Below are 25,866 nucleotides of genomic sequence, written 5' to 3' on the forward strand. Positions count from 1 at the left end.
CTTGTCTTTAATATGCACAAGAGTTGAAAGCATCAATGAGCCACCTTAAAGAGAAGAATTCAATCTAAAATTTATAAAAAGATATAAACAATCAGAGGCCAAAACGCTGTCTGTTGCTTTTCTCCTATTATTTTATTTAAAACAACTTTTCATTAGCAAGTAAAAATCTTGCAACAAACATAAGCTTGTATCCAATTCGGATACAAGGCAACGAAATTGTAAATCTTTAAAGTGGCTCGGTCTAGTCTGCTAGTTCATGACTGTACACCCTCTCTATAGTTTTTGTTCAGTAATAAACAGCTAGTCCCAAAAAACAAGCCTGGGCTGCTCGTATCAACCCCACCCATTATTCAAAACCCCAGTGTGACCCTGCCCCCGCTCTGACCCCCCCCTCTAAGTAGTTAGCAGCCAACCGGGAGCTCTTAAAAGTCTTCGAGACCAGGGCTGGGGGTCGGGAATAAGGTTTGACACCTTAAACCCGAAACCCGGCTCACCAACTGGGACACGGGACGGTACATTTCAAAACAGCCCCGTCACCACTACGAAGAGAGAGAGAAAAAAAACCGAAAAAAAAACAGCCTGTTCCAATTTATCAGCATATCATCACAATACATATGCAAGTCAAAATAAAAACAATAAAGAAATATTGCTTCAAAAATAAAGGGAAAAAAAACAAAAAACCTCCCCAGCCATCTTTGACAGTTATCGTCCATCCAATGACCGTCAGCTGCAGCAGCTTTGTACAGGCTTTACGTAAATATATTCATTAGACGGCAAGGAGAGATACACATCAAGGTTTTTTTTGTACAGTTAGTCAAATTGAGTGATGACATGTGACCTTTTCATTGAAAGTAGTTAAGAACTGTAAAGATCAGGACCTGTACTCCTCCTATAAGTCTAGTCTTCAGCGAGTATAGGTCCCTTTCTGCAGGCAGACATCGTTATGCCTCTCAGACGTGTGCATAAGACTGAAGAAAAGAAAACGTAAAAACAGACGTGAGGAAGCTCCACAGACTTAACCAGAAGAAACGTGAAACTAATATTTGTTTGAAGAGACAATTTAACAAAAAAAAATAATTAAAAAAAAATAACCTTAAGGTCAGATGAGCAATTCAGGACGATTTTTTTTTGTTTGTTTTTTAGTTAACCCCCCCTCCCCCCCTCTTCCGAGTTTCACATTACAGGGGAGTCCCGAGCAAACAGTTCGCTGGATTACAGGACGTGACTGAGCTCACGCTGCAGAAATGGATGTCCTGTGGGGGGGATGAACGCTACAGCTGACATGTTCCTCTTCTCTTAAGTCTCTGCGCCTTCAAAAAGGTGCTTCCTCCCCGTGACAGGTATTCACAGCCCCTAAAACAAAAACGTTGTCGCTCTGCTGACTCAGGAGCAGGCAGTTAGCAGGTCTAGTATGTCTCGAAAAAGAAAAAAGAATTATGGCATTTTCTTCACATTTTTGATGATTTTTTTTTCTTTTTTAACATTTAAGTTTGATAATTCAACAGAGGTCACGTTAAAAAAAGTGACGTCATTGAGTCAGAATTCCCGTCAGTCAGTTCGCCACGGAGTCCTCTTTTTGCCTTGGAGCCCTTTCACCCCTCCACCTGCCCAAGGACTCTCCTGGGAGAGCAGTGGGGGGGAAGGGGGGGTCCGTGGTTAATCATGGTTTAGCTCTGGGATTAACTCTTTAAACTGGGTGAGAGAGAGAGAGAGAGAGAGAGAGAGAGAGAGAGAGAGAGAGAGAGAGAGAGAGAGAGAGGGTATTGAGTGCGCCTGGCCGTCGGGGAATCCGTGTGACTTGAGTGCGTCGATGTGTGCACTTGTGTATGTGAGTGTGCGTGTGCGTGCGCATGGGTGAAGTAACACCAGAGGACAATCCAGGGGAGGGAAAGCACAAAAAGAAACCACAAAAAAACAGCAGTATTTCTTCCCCCTAAGTGATGTGATGGCTTCTAACAGAAGTATGCACACAAATTCTAAGTGTCAAAAAGTGTGTATATATATATATATATATGTATATATATATGTGTGTGTGTGTGTGTGTGTTTTTATCTGAAAATGTGCTTGCGTTTTTTTTGTCTTTGTTAAGACTTGACATTTGGCAATTAAATCTTGCCACGAAGGCTTTTCCTTCATTCTGGTTTTATTTTTGGGTGATATTTAGAAGCACTGGCAGAGAGTACTGACAATCCTCCTGATGCATGGTTGCCAGATGGTGATGGTGCCTGTCGAATAACCAGGACTCCTGTGAAGGGTTGCAGTGTTCGGTGAAGGATGACCATTTAAAAAGAAAAATCACCCCGCAGTGCAGAGGTGGGGGTGGGCAAAACCCTTCAGTGGTGAAGTTTCCATGTTGAAGTGATGCTAAGTAAATCCTTCTGTACCAGGTTGCCAGATTGGAGGAGAGATGGATGAATGTCTGGGGTGATTACAGAGTACCCGTGCAACTGGTTGAACCAAACATCCCTGGCTTTTAGAAATTAAACTCCTTCGTTTGCATGTTGGAAGCGGGATCAAAGTTGAAGGTTCCTCCTTGAGTGGTTTCAGGGATCAAGCTCGGATCCTCATCGATCTGAAAAGAACAGATATTGTGAGTTCACAGAATAGGTTGATGAGTGAAAAGGAGAGAGAAAGAAAAAAAAATCACTAGTGGCAAACTTACATCATCTCCTGAAAAGTACTGATCAATAATCTCAAAGGCTAGTTTGTAGATGTCCTCATTCTCATGCTGCTGCAAATTTTCTATCTTCTCCAAACCTGAAAAAAACAAAACACATCAGGACAAAGACAAACAACATTTCCTGTTAGTAACACTGACAACATGAACAAGCTGTAGTAAATTACCAGAGCTGCAACAATTACTTCATTTATCATTTATAAACCGAAAATTAATCTGCAAGTATTTTTTCTTAAAAACCTAATTGTTTTGTCTTTTTTTCTTTCTTTTTTTAATGAAAAACTGTAAAAAATTCTCTGCTTCCTGCTTGAATAATGTGAATATTTTCTGGTTCCTTTAGTCCCCCATGATAAAAAAAAACAACTAAATATGTTTAATAATTGTTGATCGGGACAAAACAAGAGATTTTTGAAACTTTTCACCATTTTAAAAACCAAACTGCTAATTGATGAATAAAGAAAATAATTGACAGATTAATCGTTAATAAAAATGACTATTATTTAAAACAAAGTATATTAACTTCCACAGTTGAATTATACAACCTGAAAAATGAAGAAGGCCCTCTAAACATGCCCTTCTATGCCATTTAAGAAATGGAAAATTCTAAACCAACAACCCTGCAACACCAAGCACTAATTTTCTGAATAAAACATTAAATTCATGAGAGGATTCACAGAAATAACTAGAGGACGCGGAAGCGTTAATGTAAAGGAACCAACAGCCTTAATCAGACGAACACAGACCTCCAGACTCCTCTATGATCTCAGCGATGGTGCTGGCTTCGTCTCCGGCCATGATGAGGATGTTCTTGAGGCCGTCCAGGACAACTTGCACCACCTGGGAGTCCTTCACCGACAGCAGGTTACAGAACGGAGGGATGACGTTCTGCTCCACCAAGAACTCCACCTACACAAACCCACACATACACACCACATCCATACTTGATTACAACGTAAGCGCACGGTTACAAATGTGGAACTGTCCTTCATAACTTAACAAATCAATGTTGCGTAGCATCACCCTTTAATGATGAGTTCTGCTTCTTTAAAAAGTGTGAAATGGTGAGGTAGAAATTTAATATTGAAGTTATGGAATATTAGATGTCTGAGGTTCTATTTTAAAATAAATTACTTAAAATATACACATCCTTCATGGCAGCAAACATATTTCAACACAAGCAATACATTTCTACATCCCTGGTCCCAATAGCTCACCTGGTCTTTCCTTCCACTGATGGTGAGGTTGCTGATGGCCCATGCTGCCTCCTTCTGAGTGCCAAAGTCACCCTGCAGAGAGCCAGGCTGTCACTAAGATGTACAACAACAGCAGACTGCCAGAGCACACAAAATCCAGGCAACGTTTACATTCAGTGTTCGTTTCATTTTTCAAGAGGCATTATCTGGCCACGAAACATAAAAAGTGCAACTGAATGCACGCAATTAATGCCAACATTATGCTTCTCCAAATGTAGGTCTGGTACCATCTGTGGAGGAAAAATGAATAGCGAGGAGCGGTAGAGAATATAAAGCTTCATGTTCCTCCTGCTCCTCCACCGTGCACAAACCTTAGCCAGTTGGTGAATGATCATAGGAATCAGCCCCGCATCGATCACAGCCTGGACCTGCTGCTGGTTCCCAGCTGTAATGTTGGACAGGAACCAGACTGCTTCCTGCAAAACAGGCCGACCACAAATGCTCAAAACCAGCACCACAGCTTCCCCACACATAAATAATCTCTGAAAACACGAGTCATTTCTGGATTTACCACAAAAAAAAACTCTGGTACAAGCGGCACTCTAGTCGTCGACACTTCATTTATCGATCTAGCTGAATCACTTTAATGTGGGTATTTCTTAAACAAAATTGTAGCAGTCAAGGCTGAGGTGAAATATGTGGTTGTACTTTGATTTAAATGAATCCACACTCACGATGAAAACATCAAGGGAAAAGTTAACATCTTTGAATGGGGTTTGATTTTAGTGTACGATGTACAAGTAATCTGCACTGCAAACGGTTTGGTTAACATCCGCTCATTATTAAACATAGGTTAGTAATTATTCAACTGTAAATTCAACTGTAATCGAATACGTAGTTTGATACAGGCAACAACAATCCAGCTCGTGTCATACTACCCATCCCGACATTGAACCGGATAGCTTTCATAAACGCCATGAAGTACGCTGCAGTTTGTGAGGCCTGCTTCCACGCAAAGCCACCAGACTTGCAGAACAAAAACAACATGGAGGCTGAGGTGGTGGTACCTTGTTGATCTTTTCTTTAGGGTGTGTGAGCAGGTTGGGGAAGTGCAAGAGGACGTCACAGTTGAGAACCACCTGCGTCTGCTCGTCCGTCCCCGTCACAATGTTCCCGACCGCCCTCAGAGCTGCCGTCTGCAGTTTATGGACAAAGGAGACGTCAAACAACTTGCAATTACTTTACTGTTTGAGTCGTGGTCTTCCTCACTGTGGACACAGAACAATGAATAAGTCTTACCTGAACTTTCACCTCCTGATGGCTCAGCAGAGGCACAAGAAAGGGAACGACTCCGGAGTCGATGACCATCTGGATCTGCTCGTTGCCGCCGTCCGTCAGATATGACAGAGCCCACACTGTGTCTACTAGGATCTAAACAGACACACACAAACTCATGAGAGTACATCCAACAATTAAGATTAATTTTGAACAATTTTAGCACAAACTAAGGAAACAATCTATAAGAATTTCTAATTAATTCATTTCTCGGGCGATCACATGTCAGTCTGATACTTACATTTATATCAGTGTGATATATTAGCACACAGAGGGCGGGCAAAATCTGCAGGGAAAGAAAAGTAGGTTGTGAGTGGGTTGGACGTACACAGAGGATTAGATGGATATGATGAAGGTATAACAGGGCAGACCAAAAAACGAGAAGGAAAAAAAAATAAATAAATAAATCATGAAGAGGAATAGCTATCAAAACCAGACTTCAAATGTTGCAAAAATAATAATAAAAAATAAAAAAAGAGCTTTGTAGTGAGAATTTCCCCGGAGTGATGAAGCTCACTTGGCGCGCTGAAAAAGCTCTTTGTGACTCAGCCTGCAGTGACAGTCAACTGCAAAGAAACACATCCATCTGTCTGGCACATGAAAGTCTGCACGCACACACACGCACACGCACACGCACACACACACACACACACACAGACAGACAGACAGACAGACCCACCCACCTCTTGCACAGTCTCCATAGGCGGTGGGGGATCCTTGTTGCGGCAGAGGTTAACGATGACCCAGGTAACATTGCGGAGGAAGGTGATGGGGATTGATGGGTTGATGAAAGAAAGAAGGGGCTTGACCACACCCAGGGAGATGACGTAATCCCTGCACTGTGGACCATCACCTGGGCACGCAGGTGGGGGCAAAGGTCAGCACAACTCTGGATAGCTACTCCACACACACCTCTATCAGAGGGGGATACTTACCTATAATGTTTCCTAAAGCCCAAACAGCCTGTTCACATACGTTCTGGTGAGGAGAGTGTAGCAGTCGCAGGAACAAGGGCACCGCACCTGGACACACAAACATCAACCAGTCAAAACACTGTCCCAAAAGTGACAGTTTGTGCAGCTCCAGCTGACTAAAACAAACATCCACGACTCCGTCACAGCTAATGACCATTATATACACACACAGTTGGTGCTCCTTTGGCTCCTTTAGCTAAAAACCAACACTGTGCCGTTTGCACTTCTGTACGTTTGTGATGCCACAAACACACGCTCACGTGCTCCCTCGGCACAGCCTACTGTCTGACGTTTTAAGATGAAGAAAACACTGAGCAGTCACTCTGTCACGGACGTGGCAATGTACAAGACCAAAGACAACCTGTGATTGGCCTGGATGTGAATCCCTCAGAAAACAGGCCCGCCAATCAGAAGATCGGAAGATCTCCGATATCAATGTGCCTAAAGACACAGACACATAACAGCCTGTTCTTGGTGGAGCTCCAGAGAGAAGCTGGAAGAGGAGATATAAATCTAGAGAGATGTTTTGGGTACGTAAAAGCACAAAAATAAATATATTAAATAAAATACCATAACTTGGACAAAATTAAAATTCAGGATCGAGATTAATTAAACCATAAGAAAACCTTATTAAACTCATTTTAGGTACAAATGTCTCTTCTTTTGCAACAAATCACCAAAATTAATGTTATAATGATTAGGAAATGAAATGTTCCAAATTTAAATATCAATGCTGAAGTTGAGCTCGGTCTCACGCTAAATCCTAAAATCAAAAGGTAGACCACAGCTTTATTATCGTCATGGTGATGCTAGTAAGAATGAATTGTTCCATGTAGATTTGTTAAATATAAATCATACAAATATAAATTTAGGTTGTGCTTTAGATAAGCGACTTTCCTTAGTATTAAGTTGTACTTTATAACGGCCGGCTTATCGTATAAATAACGACCGTGGTGTCCGCTCATGTTCTTCTTGTTAGATAACACTCTTATTTTGAAATGAAGCCTTCATCCAAAAAAAAAAAAAAAAATAACTGGGTGAAAAAAAACATAAATATGCTTGCTTGGCAGATTGCAGACAGTATATAAACACAGACTGAAGCGAGGAAGACAGACTGTGGGGTCAACATACTGGATTTAACCACCGCCTGAGTCTGTGCCGACGTCCCAGAGGCGATGTTGGTCAGAGCCCAAGCTGCCTCAAACTGAAGAGACGGGCTGGAAGAAAACAAAAACGGTTACAGGCATGAAACGAGCGTTTTTAATGTTACACTGTAGATGGGACACATTGAATGATGAGAAATATCGGCGTGCACATTTACTAAATTTCCAGCTGCCAATACATGTTATCGAGGCGGCTTCTTGTGTTTAATCTTCATACTTCTTACTCGTGTCTGTTCTTGGCCTCGCAGTAATAAATGGACTTTTTAGATCAATGTACCTCAAACCTATTTAATCCGAAGCATGTTGCTACAGTTTCCCATAATGGTTTCTTTACAAAAAAAAGATCAAAAACTGAGTTTCACGTGTGTGTGCGTGTGGTGGATAACATATCTGACGCCAGATACACGGTCTGGATATCCTGCTGTTGGAGCTGTGCTCAAAATGGGGGACTGTCACCAAATAATACTCGGAAATAATTTCATGCAACATAAAACATTAGAAATCACACACTCGCAAGTGGTCCTCACACCACCCACCAGCCAAATGCTCAGAAATTGTTTGCGAAGGGTTGCAAGTCTGTCTCCCTCACTACTAACCATCATCCCTACTGGTTAGTAAAGCTCTATCTTATTTATCCGTAATGTTAAACAAACAACAGGGTGTGGTGCTCGTTGTGACGTCACCGGCAGCTGAAGCTCTCCGTGGACTGAATAAGTTTACACATTTCATTTGGAGGATGTTTTGTTAGTTCTTCTTCATTTGAAGTGGTAACAGTATTCATGCTGTACATTTTCGTTGTGAAACCGCATGTGGAGCATCGCCGGCTTGGCCTTCTGCCAACGAAAGCTCTGCCAACATAGCAGACAAGTATTCCTCTTGAGGAATGCAACATTGGTTGTACTGCATGAACTCAAAAATAACAAAAATGTACAACGTAAGCTTTCATTTCACGTTAACGTGATTGCTGTCTGTTGTGTGTTGCCATGGCAAAACCTTTACAACTTCTCCCTCACAAGTTACAAGTCCACCCCGACTATTCACTCTTCCCACTCGGTGAACACAAGGTCCTGGGAATTGGGGAACTCTTGAGAGACAGGAATGTTGATATATTTAGCTTGGCCTGCACTGAGAGGACCAGCCAGCTGCCCTGCGTGTCTCCACACACTCTCACGTGTGGACACAGCGGGAAACAGTCTCATGTACACAAAGCCTCTGTTGCCGCAAAAGACCTGATCCAGCAGCGGCATCAGAGATCTATAAAAAAAAAAATCTTACCAAACAGACACTGAAATATTCCCGTAAAAAGACTGATAACACAAACTGATTTGGAAGCAGGACTTACTTGTCGTCTCTTTCCAGGCATTTGACTAAAATGGGCAGGATCCCAGACTTTATCAAGTCGTCGATCGGAGGGTTTCTGTCACTCGAGAGCAGTTTTCTGACAAAAAGAAAAAAGAAACAGAACATTTTTTCAAGAACTTCGTACACAAAGACGGCTGCTGTCTGCATGTGCGTCGCCTGTCAGTCACTCACCTGGCTGCCTGTACAGCGCTGAGCTGTATAACTGCATTATCACTGGTAGCGTTCTGCAGCGACAAAAAGCCACAGTGGATGTTAAGCACAGCATGTGAAAAACGCTCGGGCGTAATAGAAAGCTCGAATAATGTAAACGCTCACCTGTAAAATGGCATCAAGTGTAACATTTTGCTGCACAAAGAGAAATGGAGAAGAATATTTGCACTGTCAAAATCTGTCACGCAGAGTCCATCTTTAATATTAAATAAAAAGCCAGCTGCAGACAAACACTCCATACGTATAGAAAATTGTTTTACTTCTACTTGTATTTAGGATTGATAGTTCATATTTTGTATTTTATCCCCATCACATTTAAGGATGCAGCTATGCCTGTGACCACGGCTGTAATAAGCAGCAACAACAGCAGAAAAATCAGACGATGACGGATTTCAGAGGATTTCTGAAAGTGGGAATTTGAAAAACAGGAGCAGGTGTGACATTGACCTGCGGATGTTTGAAATACTTTTGCAGCATAACAAACTAATAATCTATTCAAATAAAATTATCTCTGTTGGAAAATGAATACACTTGTGCCTTTGGATTTACACACCTTTAAATCCTGTAATATTTATGTAAATCTAGAAGTCGAGCTGGAAAAGTCTATATGGAGACTTTTCCAGCTGCAGATTAGTCGAGATGATCGGTGGCTTTTTAGCTTTAAACTTGGAAACCGGAAGTTCCCCTCTTTACGATCCCTTTAACAACCCTCTCATCCTTTGAACTTTAGGTTCCATGTATAGTTTCTCCCCGAGTTTCATTTAAAGATGCCGGTGTTGCTTCCCACAGCTGCTGTTTGAGGTATGACGTCCACCCTCGAAGAGCTTCCTTTTAAGCATGCTCACTTCAGGGAACGACGGTGGTCGCAGCATGATATTATTTCATTATATTCCCATGACAACCAGTAAGTCAGTGGTGTTTTGAACATCATGGGATGTTTTATTGTCCCTAGATGAAAAATTGTATTCCAGAAGGAACTCTTCTTTTCATACCGGGGAAGGAAAAGGTCGGTCCTACAATCTCCTGTCCTAATATCATCCCAGAGCATCACCCCTTATTCAGGTCACAGTCACCAGCCACGCCGACCTCCATCCACCTGGACTATTCGGTCCAGCATGGCATTCATTGGGGATTAAAACGGCTTGAAAATTTGTTTTCATGCATTCTTGAGCTCACTGCTAACGTTTCTCTTCATGAGCTTTAGTTGTGTGTGGCTGAAAATGCAGCTTTATACACAACTGCCAGACTCTGGAGGGTCCTGCATCGAGACGCTCTTCAGACCCCAGAAACACCGGCACTTTCAAATAACCAACCAGCCTCGTCCATCTTTTCTATAGCTGCCAACTTAATACTAATAATTTGTGTGACAGAAACATTTCCTAATAATTTTGTATCTGACCAAATTTGTGTGCTTTTAAATCACTCTAAACTTGTCCACAGTTTGAGGATATCTCGCCAGTTTTCACAAAATATCAGTGATTTTAAGGTCTCTTGCAAGACATTACACATTTTAAAGCTATGAAACAACCTATTGAAGTAGAATTTCTTTCATTAATTAACTATTTAACAACCCAGTCTAAGATTTCTGGGGCCTATAAGAAATACAACAATTTGACTAAAATCCTTAATTATTTAAACACAGAGTTAATACAGTATATGTACATACAGAAACACAGTGCCTTATCGATTTTAACCCTCCTGACCCGTTATCCAGATAGTTCAGTCTCATTACATCGCTCCCAGTCCAGCACAAACCCACCACACACCCACACTTACTCCTTTGAAGTCTGAGTCGACATCAGAGTCCTCCAGACTCTCCTCCTGCGGGACGTTTCTCTTCTTCAGTAAATGTTCGTCTCGTTTGTTCTGACAAGCGGATAAAAGACAGAAGAGCAATGAGACGAGGAGATGAAAGTATTCATTAATGCATTCATGGATTCTTCCAAGCAGCAGTGAATCTAGGCCTATCTAAAAAAAAAAACTAAAAAAAAAAGAAGTCCTCTCTTTCCCAAACTTTTACTTTCTGGAGCACAGCCTACATGTTAGAAATCCCGTTTCTAAGCGGTTAATCCACACAACGCTGCCTGCCTGCTAATCCGCAAAGCAAACACGCGGTGTTTTTGAAGGACACTAAACATTAACCCTTCAACGCACTCTGCAAACCCCATCCAGCACATATTACTGAGCACCAATCTACAGGGCATGCGAGTCAGCGGTAGGAGGAGATTCCCTTGCCCTACATTCCTGTGCATCACGCCGATGTGCGTCACTGATGACTAATCAGCCTCCGGGCGCACGGCCTCTTGTTGCTCTGATCCAGCTAAAAGGAATGTGCTAGACTTGAGACCACCTCAGCAGTGACGTTGTAACACCCCTGGCGGTGCCGGTGTTCTCCAGACATCTGCTGACAGCCGTGCTGCTTTACTTGTTTGTTTACTCTCAGACTACCTCTGAAAGCACAATACTACAGTGCAACTACATGTCGCTGTTTGACGCTTGGCTGCCTATTTCTGTATATAGTTGCATTTTTCATATTTGGTTTCCAGACGTGTTTTTTTTTTTTTTTTCTACTCTGAAGTTCAGACGGCCCTATACAAAGCTACGCCTCTGCTTATCAACCGGTCTGTCATCTAAATATTCATTTTTATTTCTTATCGTGGTCATTTCCTGCCAAGCTCTGATGTCAGTGACACCTTCTTACAGAGACTACTTGGAAATGTAGGAAAGGAAACCTTTAAGATCCACAACTTCAGTTCGAGTCGTCCCCGTGATCACACAGACGACTACAAACATTTCATTTGGCTGCTAAATCAGACCTTACCGAGCAGCTTCTCGAGGATCTGCTTTTAATAATTTGACTACTGTATCTACTATCTTAAGAATTTGTTTCCTAGCGAGTTTGCCCACACAGTTCAAACAACAACAACAAAAAATGCATTTGCATCGGCAAGAAATATCCAATCAGGCAGTGTTAGTGTCCACAAAGGCCGTCTCAAAGTGGGTGTCAGTGAAGCAGCTCTGAAGTGTCACATCACATGCTGAAGTCGAGAACCAATTTCTTCTGACTGGCGCCTTGAACTCAAAAAAAAAAAAAACCATTATAATATCAAAACTGACTTGTATCTTCTTCAAATATCCAAACATTGACAGAAAACGTCAGCGTCTTAAACATCCAATGAAAACCTGATCTAAAGGAGCACCACGTCACGTGTGCTGGTAATGTTCAGGCCGACCAGTGAAACCAGCTGACTTGCGTTCACTGATGAAGTTCGGTGCTGACGGCAGAGAGCAAAATCTGTCTGTTCAGATCAAACTGAATCAAATCTCTTTGGACAATGTCTCAGCATAAAGATGCAGCAGTGCAATCACTCAAAATGGCAAATGCTTAGAAATCTCATGAACTAACATTTATCTAATTAGTTTAATCTACTGAAAGCGAATATATCCTGCAACCAAGAGGACACCTGTCTTTTGTGATGTATAGAAGTAATAGACAGGCAACTAAAATACTGCCAATGGATATACTAATCAGTTAATGTAGGTTAAAACAACCAAATTAATGTTGGCATTTAAGTTGGCAGTGTCTTGTTAACGTTTTAGGCCAACAATCACTAAAAACAATAATGTTAAATTAAGAAACTGAGATTCCTTTTTCTTTTCAGTGCCATCACTTTTGTAGCAAATAGACAACTAACGTTTATCCGAGTCCAACTGTTGTTGCTGTGCAACATCAATCGACAACTTACTGGGTTGAATGCATGCTGGGTAAAAAAAAAGAAATAGCTTTGACTCCGCTGCATTGTACTAATTCTGTTTCAACAAATATCCAATTTTCTTGCAAAAATCCACAAACAGATTTACAAATGGCATCACAATTTTGTGTCTCCTTTTGTGTCCGTATATCTATGGGATGTTGGTGGAACTGCCTGACACAGACCTACAAGGTTTAGACCATTGTGTGGTGACTGTGGTCTAAAAATACAAGCATGTTTTGTAAGCTGTACTTACACAGAAAGTGTCCCCCCCCCTCCCCCTCAATCACATGTCTCATGTGTGTCTGATGGACCACAATCACTCTTACTTTGATCAGTCCAGCTTTCTACACCGACGATGTCACGGCATGTATTTTACTCGCCGTATACATTCAGAAACACGTGCCAAAGCAGATCATAACGCTTCAAGTGTATTTTCCTACATCTTGTGAATCTAACTACAGCAATTAGATATCGGACTTTGAGTACTGCCACAACATTGGTGTCCTACAACTCAACACTTTGCCTGAAAGTACTCTGTAGACACAGACGGAGGTCCGGAGCTGCTCAGGCTCCGCCTCCTGTAGAGATACAGTGTTACTCCATTTGACCTACAATACAACAACATCGTTTCACTTTAAAACATGACTGTTGTCTTGGTATTGTGTTGCCATGGTATTGTGTCGTGTGTAAGGCGATGCCCGTGGATTTAATGTTAAACCCATGCCAGCCTCCTGGACAATGAAAACAGCTTAAACGATTGGATATGCTACTTCAAACGCTGCAATGTTTTAGCCGTCACATAGCAGCTAAAAAGTTAGTAAATAAAATTCACACCACTTATAGACGGAAACACATCTAGATCCACTGGTGGGTGTGGGTGTGGGTGTGTGTGCGTGTGCGTGTTTACAGATGGTGCATCTTTTCTCACCTTTCTCAATTCAACTGTCACCTCATTTCGATGTCTTCGCATAGTCTGGAGGAAAAAAACAAAGAAAATTAGAAGAAAAAAAACATTTTTCAGAAATTTTATTATTTACTGCAGTGGGGAAAAAAACACAGCCTATTAAATTGATAAATACAGAAGTGATTAAATGTGATGAGCAAAAGATATCAAATTCTGTTTTTCATTAGATGATCATGACTCATCAATAAAAAATTATAACCATTTAAAATGATTAAACTGGAACAACGTGGGGCAAAAACATTTTTATTTTTTTGTATTTGGGCATTAATCTGTGACTGAAACCCATAAACATCAACCAACAAGAACACAGCGAGAGAGACGGCTAATAACAGCTTAAAAAAAAACACAGCACATACGAGGGAAAGCAGGTTAACTGATTGCTGTATTTGTGTGTCTGTTGGGTTTCCAGTTCATCCAGAACAGTTTGAGATGGTCCAAGATCTTGTGACTGTTGGAAGAGGTTCATGTTGCCTTCCTAAATAGCCTCTTATGTAATCTGGGGCAGTCATAACTCAGGGTGGCTGCGGAGCAGAGGTGTCTCCCAACCGCGGCAAAACAACAATAATGCCACTACACTGCCCAGGACAAAAATGTCCCTTTGCAAAGAAGAAACCACCAAAACAGTCCAGCCCGAGTGACCAGAGAAATGACTGTAGCCCAGCACACCTCCGTTGATTTAATCTTGATAATTCGGGTGTCGGGTGAACCAAAAATACAAACTGCTCCTAAAATAAAATGGTACAATGAATGGAACTCATTCAGGTACCAGGAAATACTCTTCCATGGCAGGAAAGATGTGTCATTTTGGGATTACCCCCCCTCCCCCCTCCATCCTACCCTCCCTGACCAAACTAAACTATAAACACATTCATGATATCCAGGGAAACAAAGAGGGAGATTAAGGCCTGCAGCATGTGAGGCTTTCCTGCTTTGCAATTCAATGCTGTTCCTAATGGTGTCAGAAATAAAGAGCAATCTGTTATGTCTGACCTAAATAAATAAAACGCAAACTGGCATTTATTTATTTTATTTTATTTTTTTAATTTTTACCCATGGAGTCTGAGTCATCCATTTACAAAAACCTCAAATTCATGCAGGGGCCCTTAAAGAGGACCCAGGTCAGAAATCCAGGAGGCCAGAAATAGCATCAGGAATGCACTTGGCAAAGTCCGTCTGTCATAGTAGCCACGTGCTCGTCAGACTGACTCCAGATTTCAAAACAACCACCTAAACGGGGGCACCGGTTTGTGTTTTTAAAGCAACCGGGAGGTTAAACTCCAATCAGGGACCCCGGTGGATTTTTTTTTTTTGAAAAGAGGGCCATTTCCAGACATACCTCTGTTTGAGGATTAATCTCGGGATTATCCGCAGATCAGAACAACACAGCACAAGCGTGTCTTTGTTGGTAAACCCCAACGGCCGGGGAAGAGATGCTTTCCGACAAGACGCCCAAACATCATTCAGGCAAAAGTCTGCAAGATTTCTGTTGCGTCATTTCCCATATTTTGGTCCCAACACTGTGAACTTTGCCTAATCTTCTGACCACAGCCATTTACCAAACGGTTTGGTCATCATGTCAATGAGCATCGCAGTCACACATATTATATATATATCTATATAGATATATATATCTATATAGATATCTATATATATATATAATTAGACTGAATGATGCTGCAGTACCCGGCGTTTTTACATATTTGCCACTAGAAGATCTGATTATCCTTAACATGCATCTTATCATGGCACTGGATAATTAAGAAAACAACAACAACAACAACAAAACAAACAACGTCTAAGTCTATGAAGGAACATTAGGATGACATTACTACGTTGTCCAAAGTTATAATTAAGAGTCCTGTGCTTCTTCACAGTGATGGGAGCCCCAAAACAAAAACATTAAATAATTCGTGGGCTTGTTTAGTTTGTTTGTTTTGTTTACAACAACATGAAGATGATAAAACTAAAGGTCATCATCATCATCATCATCATCAGCTAGCAGTTAGCACGCTAACAAGGCGGGGCGATATATTTTAGTTAGTTTAAATGTTTCGAGGCTCACCTGCGTTTGTTGTTGTTGTTGTTTTACTCATAACGACAACCGCACATGACGTTAACGGTCAACAGGATGTATAAACATTTCAAATATGAAGATTTTAAAGACGCCGGTGGGCAGGCGAGGCCCCGGAGGAGGGAGGGAGGGAGGAGGAGGAGGGGGGCCCCGTCCAAGAAGCTAAATTAGCCGGCAGTGACAGCTACACCGACCTGCCCTTAAAATTCTCTTAATCCCAGTCCGACTAAGAAGAATCTCACCGTCCACAAACATTACCGACTAAAATATCAGTAAATCCGGAGGTGTTAACCGGATAACTCCCAAAGCCGGCACTTTACGTTAGCTTTTTTTTTTTTTTTTTATAGCTACATAGCTTAGCTTTGGTCGGTAAGCAGCTGCAGCCGCGGCCGGGCTCCTCCTCCGACGAGGCCCGCAAACACTGACGGCTTTTTTTTTTTTCTTCCTACATTAAAATTAAAACAAAAAAACAAAACAAAACAAAAAACCCCGTAATCCCACTCGTGTTATTTACTATTTCCGCGTGTGTCTGTTTTCGGCTCACCTCAACATCGCGCCCCTTGTTCTTAAAGCTCTTGATGCGGTGGTTTTCCAAGCCGGCGTTTTCTGCCATGGCTGTGCTATAGGGGGGTGGAGGAGGAGGAGGAGGAGGAGGGGAAGGAGGAGAGGAGGGAGGGTGGTGGTGGTGGTGGCGGCGGTGTGTTCACGGCTCTCGGGATCTCCTGTGCGGCGGCGGCGGCGGCGGCGTCGTCCTCGGCGGCGGCGGCTGCTGCTGCTGCTGACTCCGCGGACAGGAGGAGGAAGGAGGAGGAGAGAAGGAGAAAGGAGGCGGGCGGAGGACGTAAAAAAAAAAAAAAACGCAGAGCGAAGAGGAGGAGTTAACTAACGTCCCCCTGGTTGTCCACTTTCCAAAACCTCGACGCAGTAATAATCGCAAATTCACTTTGTGCACAAAAAACATCCAAATCTCAACGCTGTTGAAAAGACGTGGAAAAAAATAAAATAATAATAATAATAACCACGTGACCTGAACATGTAGCACGACTCTCTCTCTCTCTCTCAAAAAAATAAAAAAAATAAAAAATAAATAATGCGTTTGCCTCCAGACACACAAAAGTTTAATGAATCAACGATATTTGGATTTGTACAATAACATCATCAGTGCAAACAAAGACAAGCGTTTGAAATATTTGACTGTCACACTTTCAGCAGCGGTTACGCATTGCCAATACAACACAACAGATTGACTTTTATGTTTTTTTTTTGTTTTTTTTATTTAACATATATCTCTAATCAGAGACAACCAGCACCTGCAGCTCTGGTAATATTCTGATCATTAGAATGAATACACTGCAAGATTTCAGGATGACGAAAGCGGGGCTGATCAGAGAAGTGATTTGGGAATCAATCTTAATATTTGACAGCGAAGTGTCGCTTCGTCAAACATTTTCCAGCAACATATCCTCAGGGAAAATTAACCTCAAACACTAGCCTGCACCGATTTATCCGTGTTCATATTTTCAACCACCTCTGTATCAATTCAAGTCAATATCCCCACTGCTGTTGGCTGACATTGGCAGTACTGACAGCTGACCCATCTTCAGTCCACAAACTCTTGCTGGTCAAAATATACATGTTTGTTTTTTGTTTTTTAAACCAAAAAGAAATGTCACTTTAATCTGGAATGCAAATAAATACAAATAAATATAAGGTGTATGCTGAGATGGAAGTTATGGCATTTAGGAGGCTATTTCAAAGTTTAAAGCAACGTCAATAAAACATGGCTTCTGATCCTGAAAAACGGGGAACATTTTACATCGGTTGTTTGGTATCTGTAAACACTCTGTGGACGTGAGCAGCAACTGAAAGTTGTTCAGTTAATACAGTTTGAATACATCTGACACAAGGTTAGGATTGATGATCAGAAATCTTCTTCTTCTTCTTCTTCTTCTTCGAGGAGACACAGCAGAGAGAAGAGAGAGAGACAGGAGGAAAAACAAAACAAGACGCGTTCAAGCCACACGCAATGATAAGAGCCAATCAAGGTCAAACTGTAGTGTGACAGAGGTCGCTGTGAGATATAGAGGAGGGCGACAACATAAAGAGAGGCCGAGGCTGAGGTGCTCCTTCAGAAGATTTGCTGCTCGAAGAGGATCTTCTCAAATCCTTGCGGAGGTGTGTGGTAGAAGTCACTAAACTGGCAGTCTAAGATGGCGCTGTCATCCACTGGAAGAGCAGAAAGGAACAGACACAAAGAACACGTTTAGACATTATGTGAGCCTCTTACATCCTCGTTTAGATTTGTATCGTCCTTTAAGGACCCTGAATAATGATTTGTATCATTAAATATGAACTATGACTAAAACAAAAACAAAACAAAACAAAAAAATCAACACTAAAAAGTGTCATTCAGAAAAAAAACATCTTTACTTTGTCTTCATTATGAGATGAGCTCTCAAAACCTCATCAGGACACACGGACACCTCTCATAACCGCTGTTAGCAGCACAAGTTGAATGAAATGTGGAACGACTGTCCTAACACCGGCAGAAAATTGTGCGTTTATAACGGATCAGCACAAAAGCTCACTGAGGAAGCAGAATTTCAGGTCACAAGCTTTCCCCGGTTTTGACATCGCGTTCGTTTGTTTCACCGTCGTCAATGCAATCACACGGGAGTGTTTCTCTGAAGACACTGTGACACAACAGATTTGCGTATAACTGGTGTAACTAATTAATAATTAACGATGATTAAAATACCACGTAGCTGCTTTGGTGTCAGGCTGGCTCATTGTGACAGTCAGAGCCGTGTTGTTAAGTACAACCTATGAATTTACAACTACGGTTGGCGCTAGATTGGATCAGCTGGAGGGATGCACGCTCTGCACTGTTCTCCTGTGATTGATTGCTTCACTGTCAGGTAACTGGTCATGACAACCAATCACAGGCAGAGCGTTCCTCCCGCCGATCCAATCCAGCAACCGCCACACCAAATGACCGTTTTCACACAAGTGTACTCGAAGGTTCGAACTTCCCGTGTGTCTAATTGCAGCTATACTATTACTTCAAATTGATCATGCTTGGCAACATCTGGCGTCTCCAGTGACATGGTGTATATATACGGCGCATTAAATTAAGAGCCCAAATGATATATCCGACAGCTGATTTTGGCACATCATGGATAAACCAGTATCGGCATATATGTTGGCCGATTCGCACCGATGTGAAAACTTTTTTACTTTTTACAGAATGTAATCCAGAAAATGATGTTTGGGGGGAAATTAGAAATAGTTGTCTTGTTGTGCTTTTTTTTTTTCCTTTCTTTTTTTTTTTTGATAGTTATTTATAATTATTGAATTGTTCATTGTTTCATTGCACTGATGTTAGTTTGGACAATAAACTGTAAAAATATCCTACTTCCATTACATCTCTGTGTCACAAGTGTCAAAAGTGTTTGATAACCACCAGGAATATCAGCTGATATATTAATATTGGAATTTTTTTCTCCCTAATATTGGTATTGGCATTGGTCCAAAAAACAATGTGGTATCAGTCAGGCTCTATAATTTACTGTATATACACCCTCATATTATTATGTTGTGTCTCACTTCTGTAACATAAAGCAAATTTTCCAAGTTTTTTATGGTTTTCCTGCCATCGGTCATTCTTCAGAAATGAGTCAGGTGATATACCTTGAAAAAGCAATAAATCTTATTCACAGCAAAACTTTGGAGCTATTGATGCAGCAAAAAGCGCAGGTGAAACAAATTTAGTTAATTATTAATAAACGGGGCACTTTCATACAATGCCCCATTTTACCACGGCAGACTGTCAGTATGCACAAGACCAGGAACCAGCTCATTTAATAATAACTGTACTTACAGCACTTTTCAAAACAGGTTAAAAAAAGAGCTCTAAACAGACGTATTTGAAATGTGGTCATTTCTAATGTCAATGTCTAATCAATTATACCTGTGCTTTACAAACATATATGGTGAAAACTTTAGATTTTGGGGTTGAGTAACACATTTTTTATTTAGTAATAGAGGTAGTCGAGTTAATGTAGTTTTAGCTTTTTGTGTGTATTTTAAAACAGATTATATATATTACATATATATTTGCTTTATTAATGCAAATTTGCTTATTTAGGTTTGTTTGTTTTTGAATGTATTTTAAAAAAAAATGGCGATGTGTATGTTGAATGTTGGTGTGTCCAATGTTACTCTTTGATCACATGGATATATTTTCAACCTCAGAAAATCTAGCAGTGCTTTAAAATCAGTAAGTTTTCACTAAAACAGTTTCGGTAGCTGAGAAATTCATTAGCTAGTCACTATTTTTCTTCATTGTTGGTACTGTAGGACATGAATAGAAACAGTTGCCATGAGAGGCCAACACCCTGCAAGTTTTCTTTTCAACATAAAATCGCCAGTAGATTTCACTGACAAGCTCAAGTTCAAATGAAGAGAAGCCGGTCTATAAAACCAGAAGAAAACCTGCATGTCTTGATCCTCGGTGGCAAAACGGCCCCGGCCTGCTAAAGTGTATGTTTTGATTAGTTCACATGACTCACTGTTGGAATGTGTTTGTGGTGAAATATTCAAATAAAAACTATTTTAAGTACAAGAGCTCAACATGAGCAGAGTTACGTAAAGCTGTACAAATACAGCCCTCTAGTGGAATACAACTGTAACTGCCATAATGGCATTTGTTTAAAAAAAAAAAAACTGTTCTGTACTCTATAACTTTCACATACATTTGTTTCACTCATTAGTAAATTAGGCAAATGTTATCTACAGATTATCAACCCCCGACACACTCCCCAGTATAAGGAACCAATGAGTAAACTTACCATAAACGACAGGGTAAACAGTTCCTCGGATCCCTGAGGCAGGACAATGCATGTTCTTTCCATTCAGATATAAATTCAGCTCCACGTGATCATATGTGATGCCCTGAGGGACACAAATACACAAGTAAACACACTGTGAAACGCATACAAACATGGTTGAGTTATTAAAAAGAAACCTCGTCACAGTTTGCATCTGTAACATTTTTCAAGACAGAAATTGAAAATGTTTACTATTTAGCAGGAAACGTTTGGGCAAGATTCTAGTCCAATAATAGAGAAACAAAACAAAGGTACATGTAGGCTTCCATCGAGGATTGTTTGCTTTCTTTTTCCAGAAGATTCACTTTCCCCTACTGCATCGTGACGGCTTGAGCTTTGATTATCACTGCATAATCATGGTCAACGACACTGTGATTCGAGCTGAAAATGTGTCTGACACAAAATGGGACACAAAAACAAGACAAAACATTCTCTGGTGGATCAAAAATGTTTCTATTCGTTCTGGATATCGAGGTTTTTGTAATTAGTTATCTGCACATGAGCATGTAGGTTTAAGTACTGTAGATGCACGAATGAACAGGAAATCAGTCGAACATTGTCCTTCTTGTTGGCAAGTGGCCCAAATCAGTCAATAAAGGCCAAAGTCTGGAAAATAATTCGTACTTTGTTCTCCTGAATACTGTTGGAGGAAGAAGTGATGAAGTGAAGACACGACACGTGTGGCTTTTGCACACGGCTACATGACCCTGCAGGCTATTAGTCATGAACTCTGGTCGACTTCAATTTATTTATGGCACAACATCCACTAAAGAGTCTCCGCACAATAATACTATTATTTAGAAAAAGGTTCGACTGAACAGAACAACAGATCGAAGTATGTTTAAGAACAAACACACACAGTCTCACAGGTGAAAATAATCTTGTCACATCTCACTCATTGACAGTAAGTGTTAACTATTGTAACTGCAACTATTAAGGATACCAGATAATATTAGCAGATAGTCGGTATCTGCCGGTGAACGCTTTGAAGTTATGAATCTGCATTGATAATTATACCTAAATGCTCAATGCTTAATTAAATCAGAGCAGCCAGTACAGGGGCCCACGGGCCAAGTTTGGCCTTCGCTTTCTTTGTTTTCGCACGTGCTGTAAAATCCTAATCATAATGACTACGAACCGTAAATTTTGTGCAACTAAAAGTACATAAAATAAGTTTTACGGCAACATACAGCACGGTGCTGTTAAGCTCCCCTATTAAATTACATCGGCCTCCATCTTATCTACGAAGAATGATGTTATTCTCTCTCCTGCTAACGCTCATGTGCTGCTCACGTGTTATACGCCACTGAGTTTGAGCTACTATTGAAGATGAGAGATTGAAACAGTTGCACACTGACAAGAGAACACTTTGGAAAAAATTGGCAAGATGACAATGATCTGCAGTGATAATACAATTACTTTTACGCAGATTAAAGAGTAGAGCTTTAAGCCGTAAATCAGAGCGTCATCCAGGCTTTTTAAAGAGGCCTCAATCTGAAGAAAATGTTTCATAAAAATAAATATGGCATTTTTTTACAAACTGAGTTGAACTAGTTTTCCTATTTTAAATGCGTACATGTTGAAAAGCATTTCCTTTCATGTTTGCATCTGTCAATGAGTCATCACAATAAGAGTCGGCTCGATAATGTGTTAATTCCACTGCAGGAATGACTTCTGTTCAATGAGGTGGAAAAATATATTAGTATATTATTTATATATATATATATATATATATATATATATATATATATATTAGTATAGGCAATCTGCCAAAAGAGTGGGGAAAATATTGGCAAAAAAAACAAACAATATTAGTAATAGAAAGATTTTTCATGTTAAATCAGGTACAATGTGTTAAATATTACGTTAGCCAGATGACGAGACGCATGCTGACCACAGTGACAGAGAGCGCTGCGTTTTGCGCTACGACCGCCTGCATACCGGCTCCACTCCCACAATGCATTTGATCTGCCCCCCCCCCTCCCGAGTTACTGCTCATTAAAATCATATTCAGAAAATTATTTCTGAGTCATGAGCAATAGCCTCGTAAACAATTCCAATGAATGCAGTTTCAAAATAACGTGAAACCAGTGATGATTTACAATCTGATGCCAAAGAGGAATTTGGGAAACTCTGATAAAAAACAGAAGCCAATTCAGCCCACATTAGATCACGCATTGGACTGTGACTTTCACTGTCAGGAAAATTAAAAGTCAATTTCTGCTGTGGGTCTCGTGATATGATAATAATACCATAGAAATATTGATAAACAAAGGTCTCAAAACCATGAATGCAGCTCCGTTGCTCTGCAAGAAAACTGTGTCAGACAACATCTTTTATATATATAATATATATATATATATATATATATATACTTTCTTGATTGTTGTTGTTCTGAATTTGTACCCTCATGGTTGAAATGCACTTATTGTAAGTCGCTTTGGATAAAAGCGTCAGCTAAATGGAATGAAATGTAATGTAACATCTTTATCTTTAAAATAGCAACTAACTGTTAATCATATCGCTTTATTCTCTCCGGTTTCCACTTATTTAAACAGAAAAACATATTTCATTTTCTGCCAAACAGACCAAATCCTTCAAACATGAGCTCATCAAACTCAAAGATAGGATAACTTTCAACAGTCTTTGCACTTACCACAATATCCCCCTCCTGAGGAAGGCTGTTCGCAGGGAGACGACTCTTCTCTTCATTGTTGTGGTAGACAGAGCCGTCGTGCCTCAGGACCAGGCTGTTTGTGTCTCTGCCCATAGGCACTTGGTTAAGATTGACCTTCTGCGTGGCCACACCGAGGCCCCACACACCTAAACACAGAATAATATACTTTACAGTACAATCACATCACATTAAACTCACTAACACCCAAGGAGTTCAAGCTGCTCTCTCAGCCACGAAAACTAACTTGCATTTAGATTTATGACATGTCAGCTGTAGTGATAAATTGGTGAGATTCGCATTGACAACATAATGCAACACAGTAAAACCAGTCTGAGACCAGCGTGGAGCTTCTTAGATGTAGATGCTACTTTGTGCTTTCAAATACTGTCCTTTTAAGTGAGCAGAATCAGTGAGCATGCAGTCACAAGACAGGGTTACAACTAAAAACCGTAATGTGTGTCACAGTCAATAACTCCCACTGAGAATGCACCAGAAAATTTCCATCTGGCAGGGCAGTAAGGCAGGAGAGAGACATGGAAACATGGTGGGAAAAAAAAAAAGTTGAGTGCTTACCAGTGGACTGGATCTTAAACTCAAAATAACTTTTGTTCTGGTGCAAAGGAGCGTTGGCCAGACAGCCTCCGGTGCCACATATCCTCCGGCCGCTCTTTACAATGACAACATCTGTGCCTGCAAAACAGAGGCAGGAATATACTTCACAGAACAATCACTTCACATGAAACTCACTAATGACTATTTAAGCTGCTGACTGTCAGGTTGTTTTTTTCCCCCCCATTTATTAAGGACTGGTTTAGTCTATTAAATGCCTACTACAGTTTCTAGAGAACGACATGCCTAGTAAATTATTTAAATAAATGTATACATTTTCTAATTTGTTGATAAAATTTCTGTTAGTTGGTTCACTACAAATTATTTGAGCATCACACCAAACTGCTGTTGGCCACATGATTTGTCTACATGTGCAGATGTTCCTGCTGGTAAAAAAAAAAAAAAAAAAAAATGAGGTCAGTTCTTCAAGAGGAGTTTATTAAATTAAATTAATAAATACAATTGATGTAAATCACATCCGTCCACCCTGAAACATGTTTTGCTTATTGTTGCTTCGCTCGGATGTTTTAAGGTCGCAGTGGACAACGAAGCCGACATACACTGAGATTTTTCAGTGAAGCGGGATGGTGTCCAACAATTCTTGAAAAATATTCCTACGTTCACAGTTGCAGGATTTATCAATGAGGGAGATTATTGCGTGGAAAATACACGTCAAAACTTTGCCTTCACCACAGTGGAAAGTAATAAATACATTTACTCAAGTACTTTACTTCAGTACAATTTCAAGGTACGTGTACTTGAGTATTTCCATCCTTAAGTAAAGGATCTCAATACTTCTTCCACCTCCGTTTATATGACGTGCCTGGAGAAGATCTTTAAAGTATACAGAGGGGGAAGACAAATTCTGACAGCATCCCTGGTGCACATTAAGACAACGTCCCGAGTTTTGATTGGCTTTAGTTTTTTTTTTAAGTATCAACACTGCAGGACAGATGCTTTTCGTTAATCTGCATTTTTTTTTTTTTTTTTTTTTTGCCACCAAAAAAAGGAAATGCATCTATAACAAATACTGGGAAACTACTTATAATCGGGTGAAACCAGTAAGAGGATTCTTGGAGAAAAAAAAACAACAACAACATGTTTTTGTTGTTGCCAGAGTTACGTCTCAAATTGGTCGGAGAACCTCACGAGTCCCATTTACTGTGAAACCTCAGCTGCCTTTCACGCTTTACCGGATTTACCGAGTGTGAAAGGTCATAAAATTGCATTCAGATAAATATATTTGTTTAGTTCTTCACAAACCAGGTAGCCGGTTGAAACACCACCGGAAGCTCGTAGCTTGGTGAGCTAAACGGAAGTAGCAAATCGAGCTGGACGTTGTAAGACGCAAACTGTTTTTTGTTTTTTTATAAGAATTAAAGACAAACTTAATTACCCATGTGATGAGTGTCTAACTGAACAGTGGGCATTTCTTTCAGAGGAATATGCCCCGATCCGCCTTCCCCGCAGCAGCCTAGACAACACGTAAACATCGCAGCCATTCTTGCCTCCTTCTGATCTTAACCAAACATCCGGAAACAAACTCTGCCCGTCAAACCAAAGAGCGCTCGGCGTCACGACGTCAAGAGGCGCCTCTGACGCAACAGCGACACCCCGCGGTAGAGGTCGGAGCAACGTAAGCCCCCGCTTACCCCACTGTATCCAATCACAGTGGCTAAGATAGGCAGTTGCTCCTGATGGCATGGAAACAAGGGAAGAAAATCAAGGTCAAAATTTCTACACGTGACTAAGTAACTATTGGATATCGATGTTACATAACCCCGAGTAAACAGGAGGAGGGGGTGGGCGGGCGGGGGGGGGGGGGGGGATAAAATGTTTAGTAGCGGTGAAAATGCCTCAATAGGACATCCATAATTACACAACATCCTCAAAACGTTTGATTTCGACCAGTGTGATGTTGTTGTTGTTGTTGTTGTTGTTGATAAGTTTTTCTCGGTTTGTGTTCACACACGGTGCCTAGATCAGG

At 40.8% G+C, this 25,866-nt stretch overlaps 2 protein-coding genes across 2 annotated transcripts in view; both read right to left on the reverse strand.

The window, feature by feature from the left end:
• kpna3 (karyopherin alpha 3 (importin alpha 4)) overlaps positions 1 to 16,493 on the reverse strand; it is a 16,891-nt gene extending 398 nt beyond the window's left edge. Inside the window, exons 1-17 of the mRNA XM_069154168.1 lie at positions 16,249 to 16,493; positions 13,598 to 13,642; positions 10,691 to 10,780; positions 9,020 to 9,049; positions 8,876 to 8,928; positions 8,685 to 8,780; positions 7,311 to 7,396; positions 6,141 to 6,227; positions 5,889 to 6,058; positions 5,447 to 5,491; positions 5,170 to 5,301; positions 4,938 to 5,066; positions 4,242 to 4,346; positions 3,892 to 3,963; positions 3,421 to 3,583; positions 2,663 to 2,757; positions 1 to 2,572 (exon numbers count right to left, since the gene is read on the reverse strand). The exon at positions 1 to 2,572 is cut by the window's left edge and continues 398 nt beyond it. Coding sequence (XP_069010269.1) covers positions 2,474 to 2,572; positions 2,663 to 2,757; positions 3,421 to 3,583; positions 3,892 to 3,963; positions 4,242 to 4,346; positions 4,938 to 5,066; positions 5,170 to 5,301; positions 5,447 to 5,491; positions 5,889 to 6,058; positions 6,141 to 6,227; positions 7,311 to 7,396; positions 8,685 to 8,780; positions 8,876 to 8,928; positions 9,020 to 9,049; positions 10,691 to 10,780; positions 13,598 to 13,642; positions 16,249 to 16,317 — 1,566 coding nt within the window. The 5' untranslated portion in view covers positions 16,318 to 16,493 and the 3' untranslated portion in view covers positions 1 to 2,473. The remainder of the gene's footprint in view (positions 2,573 to 2,662; positions 2,758 to 3,420; positions 3,584 to 3,891; positions 3,964 to 4,241; positions 4,347 to 4,937; positions 5,067 to 5,169; positions 5,302 to 5,446; positions 5,492 to 5,888; positions 6,059 to 6,140; positions 6,228 to 7,310; positions 7,397 to 8,684; positions 8,781 to 8,875; positions 8,929 to 9,019; positions 9,050 to 10,690; positions 10,781 to 13,597; positions 13,643 to 16,248) is intronic.
• A 312-nt stretch (positions 16,494 to 16,805) lies between these two features.
• Positions 16,806 to 25,425, reverse strand: spryd7b (SPRY domain containing 7b). The gene is made up of 5 exons (XM_069154169.1): positions 25,276 to 25,425; positions 23,844 to 23,960; positions 23,250 to 23,416; positions 20,555 to 20,657; positions 16,806 to 17,930 (listed from the first exon to the last, which is right to left on the reverse strand). The coding sequence occupies exons 1-5, from the start codon at positions 25,379 to 25,381 to the stop codon at positions 17,833 to 17,835; spliced, it is 591 nt and encodes a 196-aa protein (XP_069010270.1). The 5' UTR covers positions 25,382 to 25,425; the 3' UTR covers positions 16,806 to 17,832.
• Positions 25,426 to 25,866: the final 441 nt, after the last annotated feature.

Source organism: Embiotoca jacksoni, unplaced genomic scaffold (genome assembly GCF_022577435.1).
Source record: "Embiotoca jacksoni isolate LCO1_2020_lvr unplaced genomic scaffold, fEmbJac1.0.p SCAF_2, whole genome shotgun sequence".
NCBI lineage: Eukaryota > Metazoa > Chordata > Actinopteri > Embiotocidae > Embiotoca > Embiotoca jacksoni.

What these genes read in the sequence shown, in the direction of transcription:
- spryd7b (XM_069154169.1), bottom strand. Translation starts at nt 25,381, where the DNA reads ATGGCTGCGATGTTTACGTGTTGTCTAGGCTGCTGCGGGGAAGGCGGA. An exon ending in GTTTAAGATCCAGTCCACTG is followed by an intron (nt 23,417 to 23,843) that starts GTAAGCACTCAA and finishes TTCTGTGTTTAG; the next exon opens with GTGTGTGGGGCCTCGGTGTG. An exon ending in TGTTTACCCTGTCGTTTATG is followed by an intron (nt 17,931 to 20,554) that starts GTAAGTTTACTC and finishes CTGCTCTTCCAG; the next exon opens with TGGATGACAGCGCCATCTTA.